Source organism: Terrapene carolina, unplaced genomic scaffold (assembly GCF_002925995.2).
Source record: "Terrapene carolina triunguis isolate 2854851 unplaced genomic scaffold, T_m_triunguis-2.0 Scaffold210, whole genome shotgun sequence".
Taxonomy (NCBI): domain Eukaryota; kingdom Metazoa; phylum Chordata; order Testudines; family Emydidae; genus Terrapene; species Terrapene triunguis.
Window position 1 is genome coordinate 39,625,138 of NW_020664561.1, and position 20,476 is coordinate 39,645,613.

The 20,476-nt window shown below is 38.7% G+C and overlaps 1 protein-coding gene across 1 annotated transcript in view; it reads left to right on the plus strand.

Annotated features, from left to right (window-relative positions):
* The window catches only part of LOC113407190 (collagen alpha-1(XXIV) chain-like), a 238,741-nt gene that overhangs the window by 58,354 nt on the left and 159,911 nt on the right, over positions 1–20,476 (plus strand). The window contains exons 8-12 of the mRNA XM_026655329.1: positions 7,763–7,807; positions 13,001–13,054; positions 14,394–14,438; positions 18,411–18,464; positions 19,255–19,299. Of these exons, the coding sequence (XP_026511114.1) occupies positions 7,763–7,807; positions 13,001–13,054; positions 14,394–14,438; positions 18,411–18,464; positions 19,255–19,299 (243 nt within the window). The remainder of the gene's footprint in view (positions 1–7,762; positions 7,808–13,000; positions 13,055–14,393; positions 14,439–18,410; positions 18,465–19,254; positions 19,300–20,476) is intronic.

Below are 20,476 nucleotides of genomic sequence, written 5' to 3' on the forward strand. Positions count from 1 at the left end.
TTGGAAGCCACCTAATATTCACGTAATTATTTCTTCACTAGGAGAAATGTCAAAGCACTGTAAGAAATAAAAACCCCATACTCCATTTAGGAAACTACCCAGGCCTTAACAGTCCATTAGCATGGGACAGCATGAGGCAAGCATAGAAGTATTCAGGAAAGGGGACAAAAGGGATGCCAAGATTGTAGGAGTGGAGCGAGTGATACGGAGAGTACATAGACATAAAGCTGGAGAAGAAGGGTGGAATGAATTTATAAATTATTTTGAAAACCACCAAAATATTGTTTAATTGGGTTCAGTAATGGATAGGAAGTCAAGAGGGCTTGTCCATACAGGGCCACTCAGGGAAAATTAATGTGAATTAACTAAAGATGTGAATTTAAAGTAGATTAGTTAAACTTCATTAAACACCTGTATGGACACTCTCATTCAGAATTAAAGTGGCCTAAATTTGATTTGGTTTAATTCACTTCTCTTGCGTTGACCAAAAGCATAAATTTACTCTTTGTAACCCAAAAAAGGAAGAAGTTACAAAATTAGTTTAAAAGCTCCTAGGAAATGTATTTCACTTGTCTACAAACCTTCTGGGATTTAACAAAATTAATCCAATTTTAAAGGCCTGACTAAAATTTTCATTTCTTATGTGGGAAAATTCCCTCCAGCAGCACCTGTTCTTATCCAAGTCAGAGATTTATCTGGTAGCCTGCTTGTTATCACCAATTGTCACCAGCAGAGCTGTGGCATCTTCTGAGTCCCAAAACATATACTGCTTTACAATATTGTCAGGTTCACAGTTTTGCTTGGAAAAGCAAAGCAGTTTCTACTTAATTTTCAATAAAATCATGTTAGGCTATGTCTACAATACAAGCTAGGGGTGATGGTGTTCATTTGATCATTGGCACTTTTACTCTTTGTTTCCATGTCATGTAGAGAATAGACACTAACTGGAACCACGTTTCAGAAAACCCCAGTCTGAACTAATCTTGTAAAATCACAGAGTCCATGAATTATGTTACACCTGTAAATACTAAAGAGTATTTTATGCTTGATGTTTAATGGACCTAGGTCCAAGCTTTGCAGTTTTAAGATTCTTGATCTTTCCATATCATTACCAGATATACCCAAGACGATGAATGTATTTTCAGACTTCAGTTGAGTTGGTAGCTTGTTTTCATTTTGGAAAGTCATTTCAGAGGTGTGTGTGCAAATTGTGCAATAATCCAGGGAAAAAGGGAAATCCTTGGGGAAAAAAAACATTCTCTTTTGTTACTTCACATTTGATTTTGTTAAATGCTGTTGGGGAACTGCTGAAGTGTGTATAAATGAGTAACATAATTCTTTTAACACATAACTATAAAGAACACAAAAAAATCCATAAATTCATTGCTTCCTAAGTCCTGTTTGATTTTGGCAGCTGGTTCTGATTTTTATCTTCCTGTAGATTGATCTGCAGTAAAATGATCAGCATTTAAACTGTGACGTAAGTTTTAATGTGGACTAGCTCTTGCACTATTTCAGGTCTCTCTTTTAGGTAGAATAATACCAATTTATTTATGCCCATTTCTTGGTAATTGCCCTTTTCCCATTGACCTTAGTTGTTTTCCTGAAGAATTCAGGCTGACACTTTCAAAGCAGCATTGGGGATTTGAACAGTCATTGTCCCTTAATTTTAATGGTGGAATTGAATATTTCATCGGTAACATGCTGGCTGCATAATGCCTACTACTGCCCTCTCCTGGTCATAATTAGACCTGCTCAAAGTTGTGAATAAAATAATAAGATTTTTTTTTCATCAAAATTTGCCTGATTTGGAACTTTTGTGAAATTATGTGCAGTACTTATGCAATAGTGTGCACTGTTACAATGATTGTGAAAATTTTGGGGTCTATATTCATATTACATTTTTATTTTTTGAATGGATATGGTTTGTGATTAGTCATGTGCTCTACGTGCTCTTGGTTCTGGTTTCCTGAGTGTCTGAATTTAGCACAGATGGGGAAGAGATTAGTAGAAACAAGAGACTGCATTAGTAGAGTTTCCTTGAGGGATCTCTTTAAAAAATGCTGCACTATTCTATGGTAATCCGGTACAGTACCCAACATCTGTGAGTGTGTGTCCTTGTCTTAATAGTTTATTGTGTTGCCATTGACTACATATTTCTACTGCCTGCAACATGTTTATTATGCAGGGCCAATTTTTGCCCAATTACACCTGTGCAAATCCAGAGTAACTCTAATGAAGTCAGTATGGTTACTCCAAATTTATACCTGTGAACAAGAACAGAGTGTTGTATCATTGTCAGTCCTCTGAGGTCTGGTATGTTTGTTTGAAGCATCCATACAAAAAAGAGGAGCAGTAGCAGGAGAGTTCATAATATGTTGGTGAACAAATAATAAATATCTGTGGGAAATTTCTATATTTCTATGGTAGTGAGTGGCTGAGTTTATTTCACAGAGAGTGCTATTTTCCTAGAATAAGAATGAAGTTTGATTAAATGAGAGAAATTCTTCCATTGCTTTCAAAGGGAAAAGCACTCTCCTTTGAATGCTGTTTTAGGTAAGTTTTGACATGTGTTTAAAATAGAATATGTTGATATGGCATAAATGTACTTTTGCCTTAAACTGGTCTTATTATTTACCAAGCAGACAGGATCTGGGATTTACATGTGAAGATAAATAATGTGGATCACCTCTCCCTAAGTAACAGCACATTTTCTCCTACCTCTGTTTCTTGCCCTTTGGCACCTGGGCTAGGCAGGGAGGAGAGGGAGAAGCTTCTTTCTTCATTATAACAACTCTAAAACTTTCACTGAAACTTGCTACGGTATCCAAGTAAATTAGCTTTTGATTGCTCCTCCCTACTAGATACACTGGACCTGATTCTTCCCTCCCTTACACCAGTTATAAATTAGGATCGACACCGTTAAAGCAAACAGAATTACATTAGTGTAAAAGTGGTGTGACAGCAATATTAGGCCTGCTGCCCTTGTTAGATTCCTTGTTGGTTCCACATTAAAGTGAAGGTCTGGTTGCAGCAGTAATATAAAGAGCCAGATACTTACCTTTCATATTAGTGCCAGGGCTTGTCTACACTGCAGAGCGTTTGCTGGTAGAGCGGTGCCAGCATGGCTAAGCAAAGCACCTTAGTAGAGAGACAGCGTCTGTCAGCAAAAGGAGTTCTTCTGCCAGTATAGCTGCATCACCTCCCCAAATGACATTAGCTATGTAACAAAAGCATCCTTCTGTTTGCATAGTTGTGTCTACACTGGGGGGTTTTGCAGGCATAGCTATGTCGGCTGGGGGTATGATTATTTTTTAATGCTCCGAGCCAACACAGCTAGGCAAAACGTTAATGTAGATGAAGCCTTAGATTAACTGTGGAGTTAGACCAGAAAGAGAAGAAACCCCTCCTTTCACCCTCTTTCCCATCCCTGCAAAGCATGTAAAGGAGAAAGGCTCTCACATGAGCACTCGTTCTCAGGGTGTACATTATTGTTGTACAAAACGTACATCTAACTATCAAATGTAGCAAACAAACAGACAAAAGATTTCAAACCAAACTTCATTGCCACCTAAAAACATTAATGCTTTCCTCATTGATATCAATGAGCAAGGAACTCTTTCCATCTCAGTTAATTGAGTTTCCTGACTGATCAGGAAAGATACAAGTTTCTATGGAATCAATTTTGGCATATTGTTGTAAAATACCACATTAATACTTGTTAAAGTAGACACTCCCATTGGTTTCAATACAGGATTGTAGGTTTCCAAAATTTTGAGTAATCATGGACATTTTCCTTTAATAAGTCCTACGAACGGAAGCATAACAGCATTATTTTAGTAGTTAGACATGAAAGAAGACCTCCTACATGTAGAACGTGCCTGGAGAATCCATGCAGGAGTCTTCAGAGGTATTGAAAAGCAACTATTTGGAGGCAGTGTGATTCTAGGGCCCATGATGGGATCCTTAGAACAGCCTCATCCATTGGAGACACAAAGACCGACTCTCCCCCAGCACCAGGACTTCAATGCCGTTACTCCTGATTTAAACCGATAAGACGAGACACCAGCCTATTTTTTTAAAGGAAGTAAATCTTTATTTTTACACTTGAAATATTGAATCCTGGGAGTTTGAGAATCTAAGGCCTTCACCACCCACTACAGGAGTATCAATTCTACTGTGCACTATAATCTTTCACACTAACTGGCCCATGTGGATCCTGCTGGAGTTCACTAAAAGTTCCCTAGTGCATGTTACTACAGTACTGTTTGAAAAAGGCCTACATTAATGTGCACTAGGGAACTTTTAGTGCATGTCAGCAGGGTCCACATAGGCCAGTTAGTGCATAACTCACTAGTGCACATTAGAATGAACACCCCTCTTGGGAGACTAATGCACTGTGTAGACATACCTGACACCAGGCTGGTGTAAAAAACAAACAAACAAACAAAAAACCAGTGATGGAGTGAGGGTGAAGGCTTCTGTCATTAGAATATTACAGGTAGCACATGCTAGCCAGAGACCCTGATTTATATTATTTACATGCCGCACAGATAAGAAACAGTGGATCTACAAAGAAGCCAAACACATTTCTAATCTGAGGGTGCACGGAGACCAAATAAGCATTTCAAAACTGTGTCAGATTGTGAAAATGTGGAGTTGATAAGTACATTATGTCTTGTGGTGTTTGTGGGTTATGGGTTATGAGTCTGATCCAGCCTCAGAAGAGGACCACAGGATTGCAGTCATGAGAGAGTAGCAAGAATGGGATGAGCTTATTTCCCTTACATTTTTGTTCCCGTCAATATGCTGACATAGGATTAATTTTATGCCACTTTTGGTCCATACAGTATTTGTCATAGAGGAATAAGAATGATATTGTGTCATGTATGCCATTCATCTATATTGCTGCGTTGTTCTTTGACCTTCTCAACATTTTGGAAAATGACTGTCCAGCTGTTTCAACTTTTCCATTTACATGTTGATTTGTGGCGAGTTTTTAATATTGCTTTAGATCTAAATGCTGGTATTAGCTCTATTTGCAAAGCAGTTCTTCGTTCTCATGGCATCCATGGCAAAGGTTTCTGTAAAAACGCCTACAGTCGTATAGCTTGTTGTGCTCGCCACATGCCCGCAATTGCTTTTTTCAACTCTTCTTTGGCACTGTTCAGAGAAGACCAAATCCCCCTCCATTCCTGTAATTACCTGCCCATTCCTCTGTCTCTCTTGGGAGGCTGCAGCATTACTGTTCTATCTGGATGCTGTAACCAGCGAGCAACTGTCCCAACCCTGTGCTATTGGAATTACTATGGAAACAATGGAAAACACTGTTGGGCTCCCAAAGTTTTTGTTGTTTAATATTTATATTGATATAATGTCAAGAGACCTTAGCAAGGTTGAGGCTCCATTGTGCTAGGCACTGTGAAAACATACAGTAAATAGCTCCTTAAACGTGGCCCCTTACAAAGTAGAGGCTAAGTTACTTCATTTGGCAGTAAAGTCCTTTCTCTCTCACAGACCAAAGCACTCTGAGTGCCAATAACATGCCCACAAAGTGGGTGTGCTGGTGTAATCAGGAGCTCAAGCCCTTCCATTTCTGTTTTTGCCTTTGAAGTCCAAATGTGAGCGTCTTCATTAGAATTTGGGGAGTACCTCATCCTCCAATCAATCTACCGATATTATTAGCTTTTCTTTTTACACACACTTTCCTTTTAGCTCAAAACAAATGTAGTTCCCTTTTTTCCTGGTCCAGATATAATAAAACATTTGAACATTTCCTCTGTAAGCACCTATTCTAACCCAGAAGTAGGGTTATTCTCAAAAATGCTTAAACCACTTAGAACCCAAATCCTATTGAAAATCAATCAGTGGGACTTTGGCTTCTAAATATTTTATGTCCTTTTAAGGTGCTGTTGAAAATTTTACACACAATTCCTAAAGAAGTGTTACTGTTTTACCCTCCAGGTTTGCATTGCAGTCATTAATCATGCTTTTGTCTTTATTTAATGATCTTACCAACAGCATTTCTGAGGCATGCCTTGGCATGTTAATTAGGCAGTCCCTCTCAGCCCGTTTGTTTCATACCTATGCCACAGGCTAGTGGGGCTCAGGCTAGTGCTCTAAAAATAGCTGTGTAGACAGTGCTTTGAAGGTGCAGCTCTGGCTGGAGCTCAAGGCTGGTCTTCACTATGGGGAGATCAACACTGCTGCAAACGATGCAGCAGGAATCAATTTAGTGGGTCTAGTGAAGACCCACTAAATCAATGGCAGAGTGCTCTCCAGTCAACCCTGGTACTCCAGTTCCCCAAGAAGATTAAAGGAAGTCGACCAGAGAGTGTTTCCCATCAACGCAGCGCAGTGAAGACACTGGGGGAAGTCAACCTAAGCTACGTCGACTCCAGCTACATTATTCACATAACTGAAATAGCATAACTTAGGTCAACTTACCCCCATAGTGAAGACAAGCCCTCAGGCTCTGACGCCTGGAAAGGGGGGTGGAAGTGCAACTTCAAATGCTGTCTACACAGCTATCTTTAGAGCACTAGCGTGAGCCCCACTAACCTGAGTCTGTTGACTTGGGCTGGGAGGCTCGCTTCTGTGGGCTGTGTAGACACACTCAGATGTATGGCTGAAATACGCTCTGCAGCTTGTGATTTGCAGATGATTGTTGTTTGCCTTTGCTTTACTGTAATATCTAAACATTAAAGCAAGTTAGCAATGCTGTGTGAGTGTTTAGCAAGATGTAAGGAAATACCTGCAACACTGGTTTGGAGAAAATGGAGCCTCTGGGTTTTTTAATGAGCACATGAGCACATGTCCTTAGGACTAACGTTATTTCCCAAGCAAGTATATAATACTAAAATTGCAAAGCTTGCAAACAGATGTGATTTTTTTTTTCATTACCTAAAACTATTACTGAACAAAATTCCTCTTTTATGATTTCATGTGAGGTAGTGCCATTTAGTTTGTTGTAACAAAGCTCTTGGCATGGTGTAGAAACCAAACCGAAACTTGGGGCACCAGATTAAATCTTGGCCCTATTGAAATCATGGACAGAATTCCTCTTGACTTCGACAGGGCCAGGATTTCACCCACCATCTGTACAGGCAAACCATCATCATCATAATGCTCAATATAAAGAGGGGCAATGATAAACTTCGATGATTTAAAGATTCCAGGATAATCTGGAAGACTTTATTTAGTGTCAGGAAGGTGGTAGTTTCATTTACTTGTGCAAAACTATCATCATATATGGAGTATTAAAAAAATTAAGTCCATATGAAAGAAATCTTTTGTTTTCTTACAGTTATCTTTTCCTAGAGAGCTTCTTGGCACTCTCTGTGATGATCTTCTTGTTATGCCTATCTCAGTTGAACTGGCTCATTCAGAGATAGTGTTATGACAAGGATTTGGAATGGGGAAACAGGCTGGACTAAATCCAGCTTTGCAATAATTACTAGCAGATTGTTGCTAAAGGCATTTTGTCTACGTGTTACTTAAGCTTACACAAATCTGTGACTACTAGTGCAAGTTTAGCAGGCATAGCTAGAAATCATCTATGCTAAGGTAAGTTTCTCTTTCTCCCTCCTCCCACATCAGCTACTGAAATTAAGCAATGTGGATGTCACAGAGAAAGAGAGGTTGCAAAATTCTTCTTTGCTGAAGAAAAATATAAAGCGGGGAGGGGGAAATCAAGACCCCCAAAGCTGCATCTTGCGTATCTGAATTCATTACAACATCTGTTCATCTCTTCTACCTGCAGGGTCCCAAAGGCTATCCAGGGCCACCAGGTCCACGAGGCGAGCAAGTGAGTGGTGAAGGCACTGTAACAGTTGATACACATTGTACAAAGCATGTTAAGTACAATTAAAGATAATGACTTTAAATGCTTATAGCAAATAATTTCTTTCAATTGCTGGCTGGTTGAAGAAATACTCAATAGATTTCATTCTTGACTAGGTACTTAGTTGCCAGGGAGATGAGTATGGTTTAAGGGCCTAGATAAAACATAATAGACCAACTTGTTTTCTCCAGCAAGTCTGTTGGCATGGAAGAAGTGTGTTGTGTAATGTTTTAGGAGGCAATTCAGACTCTTTCAAAACCTTACCACTGAGACTTGACAATGCATGCTTAATCTCTGGATGGGGAGATGGGAAGGGACTGTGTGTTGCTTTCTTAAAGTATCCTTCATGTGAGTGTTAGAGGTAGACACTTATTACTCCTCCCTTCTAGAGATAAGGGGCCATGGCTGTCAACTCTAATAACCTTGGAACAGGAGTCAAATTTTTCTCTTTTGTATACAGTACTGAATGCACTGTCAATGCTGAATGAATAATCATGACCTAATGATAGTAGTGACCAGAGGCGAAGTCAAAAACAAAAAATACAAGAATAGATTTTAACTGTCCAAAACTTTAACTGAGCTCTACTCCAAGAAACCAAATGAAGGACAGTCGTTATAGTTCAGTCCCTCGGCTTCTGGCATCTTTCTGCAAGAGAATTAATTATCAGAGTTGTTCAGAAGAACAGCATTGTTAACTGCAGGACCTGAGAACCAAAGTAGGAGCTTGTGAAAAGTGATTAACTAGTAATGAAAACAAGAGGGTAAATTGTGTGTGTGTGTGTGTGTGAGAGAGAGAGAGAGAGAGAGAGACTGACATCAGAGGTATAATTTTGGCACTAAATATGCAAGTGTGTGAATTCTCTTGAATATAATCTGATACATTAGACCTCAATGTGAAATTACTGTTTGCCCAGCAGTACTGAAGGCTGTCTGACCTCATCTCAACATACCCATACTATGGTTATAAATAATATTATTCATAGTCTGTTATATTATTTTCAAAATATTTAAAACTCATTTATAAAAATTTGGGAAAATACTTTTGTTCCACAGCCTGTTCTTACTGCTGCTATTTTAAGGATGGTGACAAGAAGATATGTAATTGTAGAGGATGGCCTGGAAAGAGTCAAGACAATGATAGTCATTTTGCATGTCAGTAGCAACAGACTGTGAAGTTCAAAGTATCCACTTGTTGTCTGGAATTTCCATAAACCTCTACAGCAAAGAAAAAAGTTACTGTAAATATATCAAATGTGGAATTACTTGAGAGTGAAGCACAACTGGGAGTGCAAGCAAGGTTTTAAAAAGAACAAAGAGTAAATTAAAATGATTTGTTGCTCTTTGGGTTTTTTGTCATGGAATTTTTGGGACCTGATTCAGCCAAAAATATCCATAGCCCTCTGAAGTGTTTCAAGCTTTAGGAGACCCTGGATCCTGGTTCCATGGCAGACCAACCCATTCAGGGAATAATCAATCTCCCATATATGCCCAGAGGATGAAAGAAATCATGGAAAGCAGAACTGTCTTGGAGGCACAGCACTTATGCAAAATAACTTTTGCTTCCCACGTTCATGACTTCTAACGCCTGGGATTATTCTTCCTCACTCAAACCAGCTGCATGTAGCTCATGGACGAAGTTCTGATTTTGCATTAGTGTGACTCCCACATGTGACAATGGGTGGAGAGGTTGGACAATCTCTAAGTCTGCCCTATGGACTTGGTTTGTTTAAACATAAAATTAGCTAAGGAGAGAGCCAGGGGTGGAGGGAAAGGTGATGACATTCTAACTTCTTACCTCCTTCCCATTTCAAATCTTAGTACTGGTTTTTGAGGAGAAGCTGATCATTGGAGAATCCCAAGGGGCTTCACTTCCTCCAGCATCTGTGCCATGATTTTCTTCTCTTTTAATATTTTTGGCCAGTGGCACCTCTTGTTTTTCTTCCTGGTTGATATCAAGAATGGACCTCCTAAGGGCCCTGCAGTCCAGAAATGTTGGGCCAAATCAGCTTCTCTAATGGATAAATTGCAGGAGTGGGTACTGAGTCAGGAAAACTACATGAGTTTCCCCAGACAGAGGTTAGTCTAGATTGGCTGATACTGCCATGAATACCAGTCCTGAAGGCCAGGCCTAGATGCCCAGCTCCCTGGCATTGCAAAGTTGAAAGGCCAGGGCTTCATTTACCAATGACTACCCATGGAATCCCCAATGAGGCGGGTTCATACAGGGCACGGGAAATATGGCGAAGCTATTGCAGCCTTTTTACATCTCTTCTTTGGTGGATTCTCTGAGGTGTTTGGGTTGCTGATGCATGTCCTTTCCAGCCCCAGCAAGGCCCCATCCCCAATAATGGTTTCCCCACCCAATGAAGGATGCTCTGGATGGCTGGTGGAGACAGGGTACAGTTGATCCCTTTGTTTAGGATGGGCAGATCCAGATGTGGAGAGTCATCCCTGGGCTCAGATTCTGTGTGGATGATCCCTTTTTGTTTTCAGATTTCACATAGGGCATTGCTAATATTCAAACTTGGGTGTTTAAGGGAAAAATAACCCAGATAAACAAGAACTCTGAAGATAGATTTGACCATGTCATTGTAAGTAACTTTTTAGGTGTGTGGATATAAAAGGATTTTTGAAATATCAAGGCTAGGTTTTGAAAAGCGACAGAGCCTTTCATTTCATAACATGGAATCCAGGGAGTTAGGAACAATGCATTTTCAATTATGGGCGGCATAAAGGAAGTATTTTGAAGCAGTAAAGCAAATTAAAGCCTCAGTCTCAATGTGAGTTTGTGCTACCTTTAAATACATTTGAGGAAAAAACAGTTTAATCTGCCTATACTTTCCCACAATAGTTATTTTTACTACCTTAGGCTAATTTATACAGGGGCAGCGCGGGGGGGGGGGGGGTTGTGGGGGCTATAGCCACCCAAAAATTTGCCTTAGTCCTCCCACAGCCACCCCTCCTAGTGCAAAGGTCAAATGTTACGCAGAAGTAATGGTGGCATGGCATGGCATTGCCATCCTTACTTCACCACTGGAGCTGGTGACGGTACTGCCTTCAGAGCTGGGTGGCTTGAGAGCGGTGGCTGCTGGCCAGGTGCCCAGCTCTGAAGGCAATGCCACAGCTAGCAGCAGCACAGAAGTAAGGGTGGCATGGTATGGCATTGCCACCCTTTCTTCTGCAGTTCTGCACAGCCCACCGTCCCCAATTTTCTGTCTAGCCCACCTCAGCCCCCCACCGGGAAAAGGCTGGTGCCACCCCTGAATTTATATAACCAAAAGTGAGCCAAATTATACTCATTTACTCATGTGAATAGATAATTGCATATACTGTAAGGTCCCTACACTGCAAACTCACATTTGAGCATACCCTGATCTACACACCTGAGTAAATTTGTGCAGAGTAATCCCATTGAATTGGTCAGTGGGACTATTCTTGTTGTATATGTGTCTGCAGGATCAGGGTCTAAGTGAGGAAGATTTGGCTACATGAATATATAATTGTTTATTTTAACTAAATAGATGCCAAATGAAAGTTTCAATGATAACCATTTACTACTCTGTGCATTAAAATGAAATTAAATAGTCTTTATTCAAGGAAAACTGCAGCAGTTGTGACCCCTCTGGTAATATTTACAAAATTAGGGCCCAATCCTGCATACGTTGACCATTGCTCCATTATGGAGTCTCATTGTCTAAGCGTGCTGATCCTTTGCAGTATTAAGGTCTACAATAGCATGTAAACATATTTTCAAGGGCTTTCTTTACATAGCTGTTGGTGTTTCAGTGACTTCATAACCATGAATGATGCAATTATCTTGCAATGAGAACTATAATTTTACTGATACTTCCCAGCAGGAAGTCCAGCTTGATGACATAGTATGAGATACAGGAAGGGCAGTTCAGCATATGAAAGCATAAAAGAGGCAGGAGACTTTGAAAGAGGTTGGAAGGTAAATTTTGCCGTATATTTAAATGTTTTGGTTAACTTCAGATTAATTTATTTTACATGACAATGATATATTTTCTATCCAAAATATATAACACAATGTACCTTGCAGATATTGTGAGAGTCTCCTGCCTTTCTTGTGCTTTTATATACTATATCCGACTATCAACAGTTGGTCAAGATGGTAACTCCTGGTTTATTGTTAATTATTCATTTTTATTTATAAAAGACATTTTAAATGTTTCAGAGGTTTCTTATTCTCTGTAATCTGATGTAATGACTGGGAAATTGTTGATATCAGAGAACCTGTCTCTCTCTTGGCAACGCCTTGAACTGGTTCATTTGTTTGAAACTTTTTAGTGAACTTACTATTCCCTGAATTGAAGGACTAACAGGATGAGATACAGGTCAAGTGTCCCCACTCAGCTATTGAAGTGCACTCCCATCCTAACTATTTTCACCACATCTCATCTAGTTCTGGACCTTGCTTGAGTAAAGGCTGCTCACCAAACAGGTGTCCAGTTCTTCAACAATGAACTTTACCACCTGGCACCCAAGAACTTGCCCATTTCAGAAAAGTAGAATTTTCTTAAAATAAACAATCAAATACACAGAATTATTGGGGGGGGGGAACACTTTTGGATTTGATTAGGGAGGGAAGGAGGGGGGAAACAAAGAATTTACTGTACCCATTATCAATCCACTGTTACTCTAACCTTATCCGAGCATACCCACATTGAGACCAATATAAGGAAATTCAGATATACAAGGACATTCAGATTCTTCTTACATTTGTACATTTGTTCCATAAAAGTGTAAATCTTAATAATATGGCCAAGATCAGTGTCAGCTTGTGTTATCTGCACCATAAATACCTGTCCCCTGAGGGCATCTCCCGTTGTGCATACCTGATTTTGCCAAACATTGTCTAAGGGTTTTCCATCATGAATCAGTGTTTTTTTCCCCTTGTACTTCACTTCATTTTGGACTAATTCCCTCCCTCTCCCCCCATCCTAAATGCTTTTGCAATGTGTGCACCACTGCTCAGGAAGTAATCATGCTGATTTTAATTATGTATAAAAAGTGGGTTTTATGGGCTTCCTATGCAAATTACACAAGAAACAGTCTTGTGTTAGGAGAAAGCTCTTTCATGTTACCAACAGGTAAAAATACACTAAACCTGATTACTTTTTTTCGCTTTCAATTTAGGGAATTCCAGGAATGGCTGGCAATGCTGGTTCACTTGGTTACCCTGGCAGGCAGGTGCAGTAACTATACAAAAGAATTATATGTTTTCCTGTTATAAGCACCTTTTCAGTACTGTACATTAGTTCAAAATATGTTTCCCTTCCTCTCTTTGGGGTTAATTTTCAAAGTGATGCCTGGTGTACATGGCCTGTTCGTCAGCAAGGAGTCTTTTGACAAACTGATCTACCTCAAAAGGATTGTTTGCCATCATGTAGCATTAATGATGTAATTTCTGAAAGTACCATATCTAAATCTGCTGGCACTGCTGATGGCATCACTGCATTGGCTGACATTGTATCACTAATACTCGAAACAAGCCTCCTTTCAGAGGCACCATACACGGAAGTAATGTGGCGCATTGTGCCCTTAGTACTGGGCCCTGAGTGGGTGAGACACAGTAATTCTGTATCCCTCTAGTGCATACATACCTTGTTACCAAATTACAGAATGTATAAGCCCTATTCACCCCTTTGAAAACCTTCATTGCTCTCTGTCTGTTTCAACCTTTTGGCATTTAATGTTCAGAAGAAACAGGAAGCATTCTGCTTTAGTACCATTCCTACTTATTTGCCTACACTTATTTTTTTTACTGCTGAAACTATTTCTTTCTTTAACTTTTATGTGGGGAAAGAGTATGTTAAAGGGCTTTTTCCATTCAGGTCATTGAGAGAGAGAATCAATGAAAACATCAAATTGCTATCAATGCAAGCCATTTGTAATATTGATTTTTATATACCTGGGACAGATAGATAGATCAATATATGCAGTTGGTGCATTAAGAGGAAATGTCACTCACTTTTCCTAACATTTAAACTATATGAGCCAAATTCAGTCCTTGTATTCGTCAACTGACTTCAATGGAGTCATGCCTGCTTGAGGGGCTGAATTTGACCTATGCTCTCTAAACTATTTCAACATTTTATTAGACCAATTTTACAGTGGCTATATATTAAAAAGCATTATTAAATAGTTTAAACAGAGACTGGATGACAACATGCCAACATTTAAAAATACAAAATGCTTTGAGTATTTGAAATAAACTTATTGTTCTAACGTTGGCTAGAAAATGACTGGAACTGCATTCCAATATAAAAGTTTATGAAAAGTTCCATGAAGTTATTTTAATGCCAAGTTCACAATTGGGTAGAAGATTTCAACTGGATTGGGAAGAACTTTCCAAAAAGAAATAACTTTAATATAAAGGAAGTTGCAATCTCTGTCTAGAGGTTCACATAGCACCCATCATGAAAAGTTCATTGCCAGTTTGGAAATTAACAATTATTATGATAATTCTTTTAAATCTAGTATTTCCATTTATTTTAAATGAAGTAAAAGTTGTGTCTTTTTATACTAGGGTTTAGCTGGACCAGAAGGTAACCCAGGTCCTAAAGGTGTAAGAGTAAGTAACATTTGTAAGCATTACGGCATGCATGACTGTATTTTTATACATATAGTATGCTTGAGAAATTTCATTGAATTGCCAGTTGCACGGCCACTGAATCACTCTTTCTATTGCAGAGCTGGTTAATGACAAACTGTATTTCATTAAAAATTTGAGGATTTATTTCTTTTTCATGCCTACAAGCAGTATAGAATAATCTCATCTTGCTGCTCTTCCTTCGCTTGGAACATATACAGACATGAAAAGAAAGAAAAAGAACCCTGTGAGAGTGTGGGGGGGAGTGAAGGGGGAAGTGGAGGGGAGGAGGCCATTTCCTGCCTGGAGCATTATTTCTGTAATAGAAGCTGTCAGGAGTGAAGGCAGATCTGGCATTTGTAATCTTCAACTGTGACAGAGGTTGATGGAAGGAAACAATCTTGTCACATAAAGAATATGAGAGTCACCTTCTGCTAGATCCTAAAATATTTCAGTTGATATCTTTTGTAGCCCAGACCAGGAGTACAAATCTGAGCCCTTTAAAAATTTAAGCTTTGCTTGGATCGTTTTTGAGTAAAGTTTCAAGGATAAAAGTGAAAAAAAGGTTTTTATTTTTCACACATATACACCTATATATGTAAAAAACCATCAGATTTTATTTCTTTCAAGGTTACTGCCCTCAACAGATCATCAGACTTGGATCACATGGGAATATAATGTTAACTGTGTATTGTAACCTGAGATTTGTAATTGCTTTACACTAGAAAGTTCTCAGGTTTTTGATTCCACCCTCATCCTTACACAACTCCATTATCGTACAGGTTGCTGTGAAGTACCCTACCCATGTACTTATTCGCGACACTGATACTGACTTGGACTCTTTATACATTCCATGGGTGGCGTACCCGAGCCCACTTATCCACTGACGCTTTAAAAACCCCGCACTCCAATCTGGGTCTATGCTGGTTATGTGATATGTATGTATCTCGTGATCCTTGTAACTGATACCTGTAATCCCCCATAACTCAAGCCGGACCTCAGATATACCGTACCTTCCCTCTTAAGAACATAAGGACGGCTGTACTGGGTCAGACCAAAGGTCCATCTAGCCCAGTATCCTGTCTACCGACAGTGGCCAATGCCAGGTGCCCCAGAGGGAGTGAACCTAACAGGTAATGATCAAGTGATCTCTCTCCTGCCATCCATCTCCACCCTCTGACAAACGGAGGCTAGGGACACCATTCCTTACCCATCCTGGCTAATAGCCATTAATGGAATTAACCTCCATGAATTTATCCAGTTAACTTGTGTATATTTAATCTTAAACATTAACTTTAATAAAAATTTTAAATCTGTACCTTATGATGCTGTCAAGCTTCTGTTACAACTTCTCCATCATGTTACTGAATCTGTGCACTTGTGTCTTTTATTGCAGATATTTAAAGCCTTCATCTGCAACAGCTTTTTGAGATGTCTCTAAGTTTTGCTCTTCTTAAATTCAGTTTTCATTATATGATGGGATATCCCAAAGATATTAGACCCATATGGCTCTCAACCCTCAGACATTTGTTCCTTTTTCTCTTGCCCCAAAGTTCTCTATAAACCTGTAGCCAACTCCTTCTCCTGTTATACAAGAGAAAGGTGATCACAATCTTTTCCACTAAGTGGCCCACAAGCTTCTTCTTATTTCGTATGACTGTTCTGTCATTGCTCAAAAAATGACTCATACTAACAATCTCAGAATGTCATGTTTCAAAAGGGTGTCTCCTACATAATCCTTTCTGCCAGATGTTGCCTGTAATGTTGACCCAGAAACATGTTTTTGTGCCATTGACCCATGCAGTTATGTCAATATAATTTGAGCTCTTAAGGTTAGAACACACTCCTATGATAGCTCTGGATCCTGCTTATTTAAGGGTTTTAAGACAATGCAGGGAAAGAAAAGAGAGCTGCATTTTTCCCTAATGTGTGGGGTACCAAGAAGAGTATTGTCCTTCCTAAGATCCTCAAAAGATGGGTTAAGATATTTCATTAAATTCAAAGGACTTTAGAGATAGGTGTGAAAACACTGATTCTTTTTTTCAGTAATTAGATGCTGCACCTGCCTTTGCACATTCTCTCTCGGAGCCTCTGTGTGTAGAATCACTTCATTGTACTTTTGTTTATGCCAATTTGCAATTGAATTTGTACGTGTCTGTCACGTATGCACAGCCGTGAAAATGTGAAACTGAGCTTTGGAAGCAATATCATGGAATATAGCACATACAAACCATTGAAGGTTTGAGAGGAGGTTTAAATTTCTCAGGACATAGTGTTAGTTCTCAGATCTTAAGAGCCAGGAATTTAAGTGATTACTACATTTTAGGAGGTGGATTTTTTTAAGCGTAATTTAAAAAGAATACATTTTCCCAGGATAGCTCCCTGTACGTGGAACTTATTTTCCCCCCTAATACAATCCTCCTTTTACCAGTTTCATGTTGAAGGAAATGGGCTGACCAAGGACACAAGTGTGATTTCCTTCAAGTCACCTTATATTCTGAATTGCATATATCCCATTCAAACCCAACAGTGGAGTAATCACCAATGACATTCTCGTTGTCTAGTAGAAGAAAGCTGCACCTGTGTTTTGCTCAACAGAGAATTATAACAGCTCTTATGAGTGAGAAACATTTCCTGCCCTTTATAACTTTTCATTGTATTTCATATTATGATTTTTTTTTATTTAACTAGACTTTGTGGGGCTTCTGCTGATCTCCACTATATTGATGAAAAGTAGAATTGCTTCCTAATTCAGTCACAGAAGACAAAATTTTCAAAAACTCCTAAGTGCTATTTTCATTTGAGAATTTCTTCAGTTTAATGTTTTCACTTTCTTAACTTTATTTTTATTCATTTAACTGGAAGTGAATTGGATATTTTGACAACAGTGGTTAGCATGTGTCCTATCGCAATAGTTACTACTCTGGCTACTCTATTGATCTTATGTTCGAAAATTCAGTTATTTCTACCGTACCATTTTAAAAATTAAACACAGTGGTATTTAGCTGTGGATTTTCAGATTTTGATGCAACATAAGGAAGTTACTTCTCAGGGTATATCTATACTGGAGCTGGAAAGTGTAATTTCCAGCTTGAGGAGACATACCTGCACTAGCTTTGCTAAAAATAGCAATGTATCCACAGTGGCGCAAGCAATGGGAGAGGATAACTGCCCCAAATATAATCTCGTCTGAGATCCTAGGCATGTACTCTCGGCAGCTAGTTCCTCCCACCACTTGCACCACTGCAGCGACACTTCTATTTTTGGCACACAAGCTCAGTCAGAGCTAGTGTGGGATGTCTCCTTGAGCTGAAAATTGCAACTTCCAGTTCCAGTGTAGATGTACCCTCAGACAGCATCACTCTCTACATGGAAAGAAAGCATGGCATGATGCAGTTACAATTAAACTGAGGCTTACAATGATATGTCACTAGTTTTTTAATGGGATAGACAATTCTCCCCTTCTATTTAAGCAGGGAGGGAGAAGACATCTTAGTCACGTTTTAATTAAAACAATCCAGCTGTGACAAGATAAACTTGCAAAATAATTCCTTTGTAGTGGAAATCACTCAAACTTATTCACAAAAAAAAATTTCTTTTTGATTTACAGGTGAGGAATATTGTAAATTTGAAAGGAAAATTTTAAATATTTCTTTGATCAGCACTTTCTGATGCAATAGTATATCATTTGGGAATTTTTTTCCTAGTATGGTTAATTTGTATGTTATCTCTGCAATGGTGGGGGATTGTCACCATCAGTTGGATTTGGAGGGTGAAATCCTGGTCACATTGAAGTCACTGGGAGTTTTGCCATTGACTTCAACTGAGCCAAGATTTCACCCAGAATCTCAAACCACTATACGTACATAAATGTGTGGTAAATCTGTATCTAGCCTTGTTCTTGAGATGCAACCTTTTAATGAAGAAATTTAAGAATTATTTTTCTGTTCTAAGGGTTTCATTGGACCTCCAGGGGTGGCAGGACAGCCAGGACCTGAAGGAGAAAGAGTAGGTTTAATGAACCATTTATTAAATATGTACACATTTATGATAATGAAACACACTGAAGTATAACATATCCCAGAATGAGACCAAGGAAAACTTTATTATTTATGTAACTCTTTTTAAAAAGGAAAATAAGGCTTGTCTGACAGCAAAACTGATTGGGGGTGTGTGCAAATGTCATCCTATTAAATAATAAAATCTGCTGATTAGAATGAATCTAGTGAACAAAATCAAAATAGCACCAAGGTTAATCAATCTGAATTGGCTGTAAAGTGAAGATTGGATTTCATCTAAAACTTCTGAGATTGGGAGCTTGTTCTTGTCATTGAAGTGAGCAGTGAAGGTTTCCTCTAAGAGTAATTTCAGTCCATGTATAAATCACATTTCTGAATTGCCTGGTATGCGTTTAAGACAAAAATGCCCATGATAATCTGATAACTGATTTTGAGCCTAATCTTTCTACTATTGAAATCAAGGAAAGTTTTTCCATTGAGCTTAATGACAGCCAGAGCAGGCCCTTCTCAACATTCTAGGACACATTAATAGAATTCAACTAATATGCCTGGAGTGAAGAGATCACAATTTACATTTCTCCATCCCATTCTCCCTGCTCTCTTATAACAAGAAATAGGTACAGTGTCTGCTTTTTGTGGTGGTGATTTTTAGATTGCCTTTTGCCATCAAATGTGCATGCCAATAATGTGTAATTAAAATCACTTTTAAAAAATCTAGATTCTGTAGATTTTTTAGATTGTAGATTCTCTTTTCTTTCTTTCTTTCTTTTTTTCCCCAGGGCATTCCAGGACTGCAAGGAAAAAGGGGTCTTAAGGGGAGACTGGTAAGGTTACTAATATGGGTCACTACTTTTGTTGCTAATTTAAATGAATAATGTAAGTCTGCATATAATTTTAAGAAGCTGAAAATGTTAGTGTCATTGTATTCACAAATGATTGTATTATTGTTTCCAGCACATACCTGGCACTACAGAAAAATGACAACTTGCTGGGTAAATTTAGTGGTGCTGCTAAATAAATGTAAATTACGAATTCTTAACCTGATGGCCAGTTCAGCCATTGGAACTATCAGTGTGACTGCCATGGGGTTAAAAGGTCACAGAATAATGCAAACAGTTTTAAAAAATTATTGTTAATGCAACACAGATTTATGATTCCAGACTTTATGAGGAGTCTGATTCAGGTGTTGGCCTGAATACAAGTCAGTTGCAGCGTCTAATAATTTCAGATGTTTGTAGAAAAAATAGTAGAAAGCAACTGTTGGCAAGTTAAAGCTATTCCCTACTTAATACAAACGTATTTCTGTATCTGGGGGCAGACACAAATCTGCTAGGCATACTAAGGTTTACAGTATTTCTGATAGATCAGAAAACTGTAGCATGATCTGTTATGTGCCAAGTTCTTTGTTTTCTGCCACATGGTTGTACTTTAAGACTTTTGCTGTCTGGATGTAAAATACTGAGGAGGGAGAGATGTATAGCTCGTTGGTGTACTTTTTGTGTTTGCTGCGTAGTTATTACAAAACCATGTGAAATATGGACCAGCTTCCAATACATGTGAATTTTGGGTTAATCAGTGCATAACACCAAAGGTGCTAAAAGACACTCCTGAAACACGTTAATTAAAATCAAGAACCTATTATTTAAGTTTTTAATGCTACAGATTAATGTGTGAATCAAAAAGGGTGAAATGTATTAAAGTAATTGGCTAACAGGATAGTGTGTTCAGTTTTTTGTCTACATTGTTGCTGCTCATTTCTCATTTGAATCATGTACTACTTTGTCCATCCCAAAAGTGTACACTAGCAGATCCATGCTATTGGTATGCTTATTGCACCTTGCGATAAGTTTCTTATGAGCCATGTGCAGTGTGCTAGCTTTTCTGAGACGAAAGAGCATCAAAGTAAAAAAGCAGATGGCTCATGCTCTATCTGTGTATGAAGGAGGTGATGCTGATAGGAAACTTTGAAAAACTGTCTGGAATTATAATCTTGTATTCAAC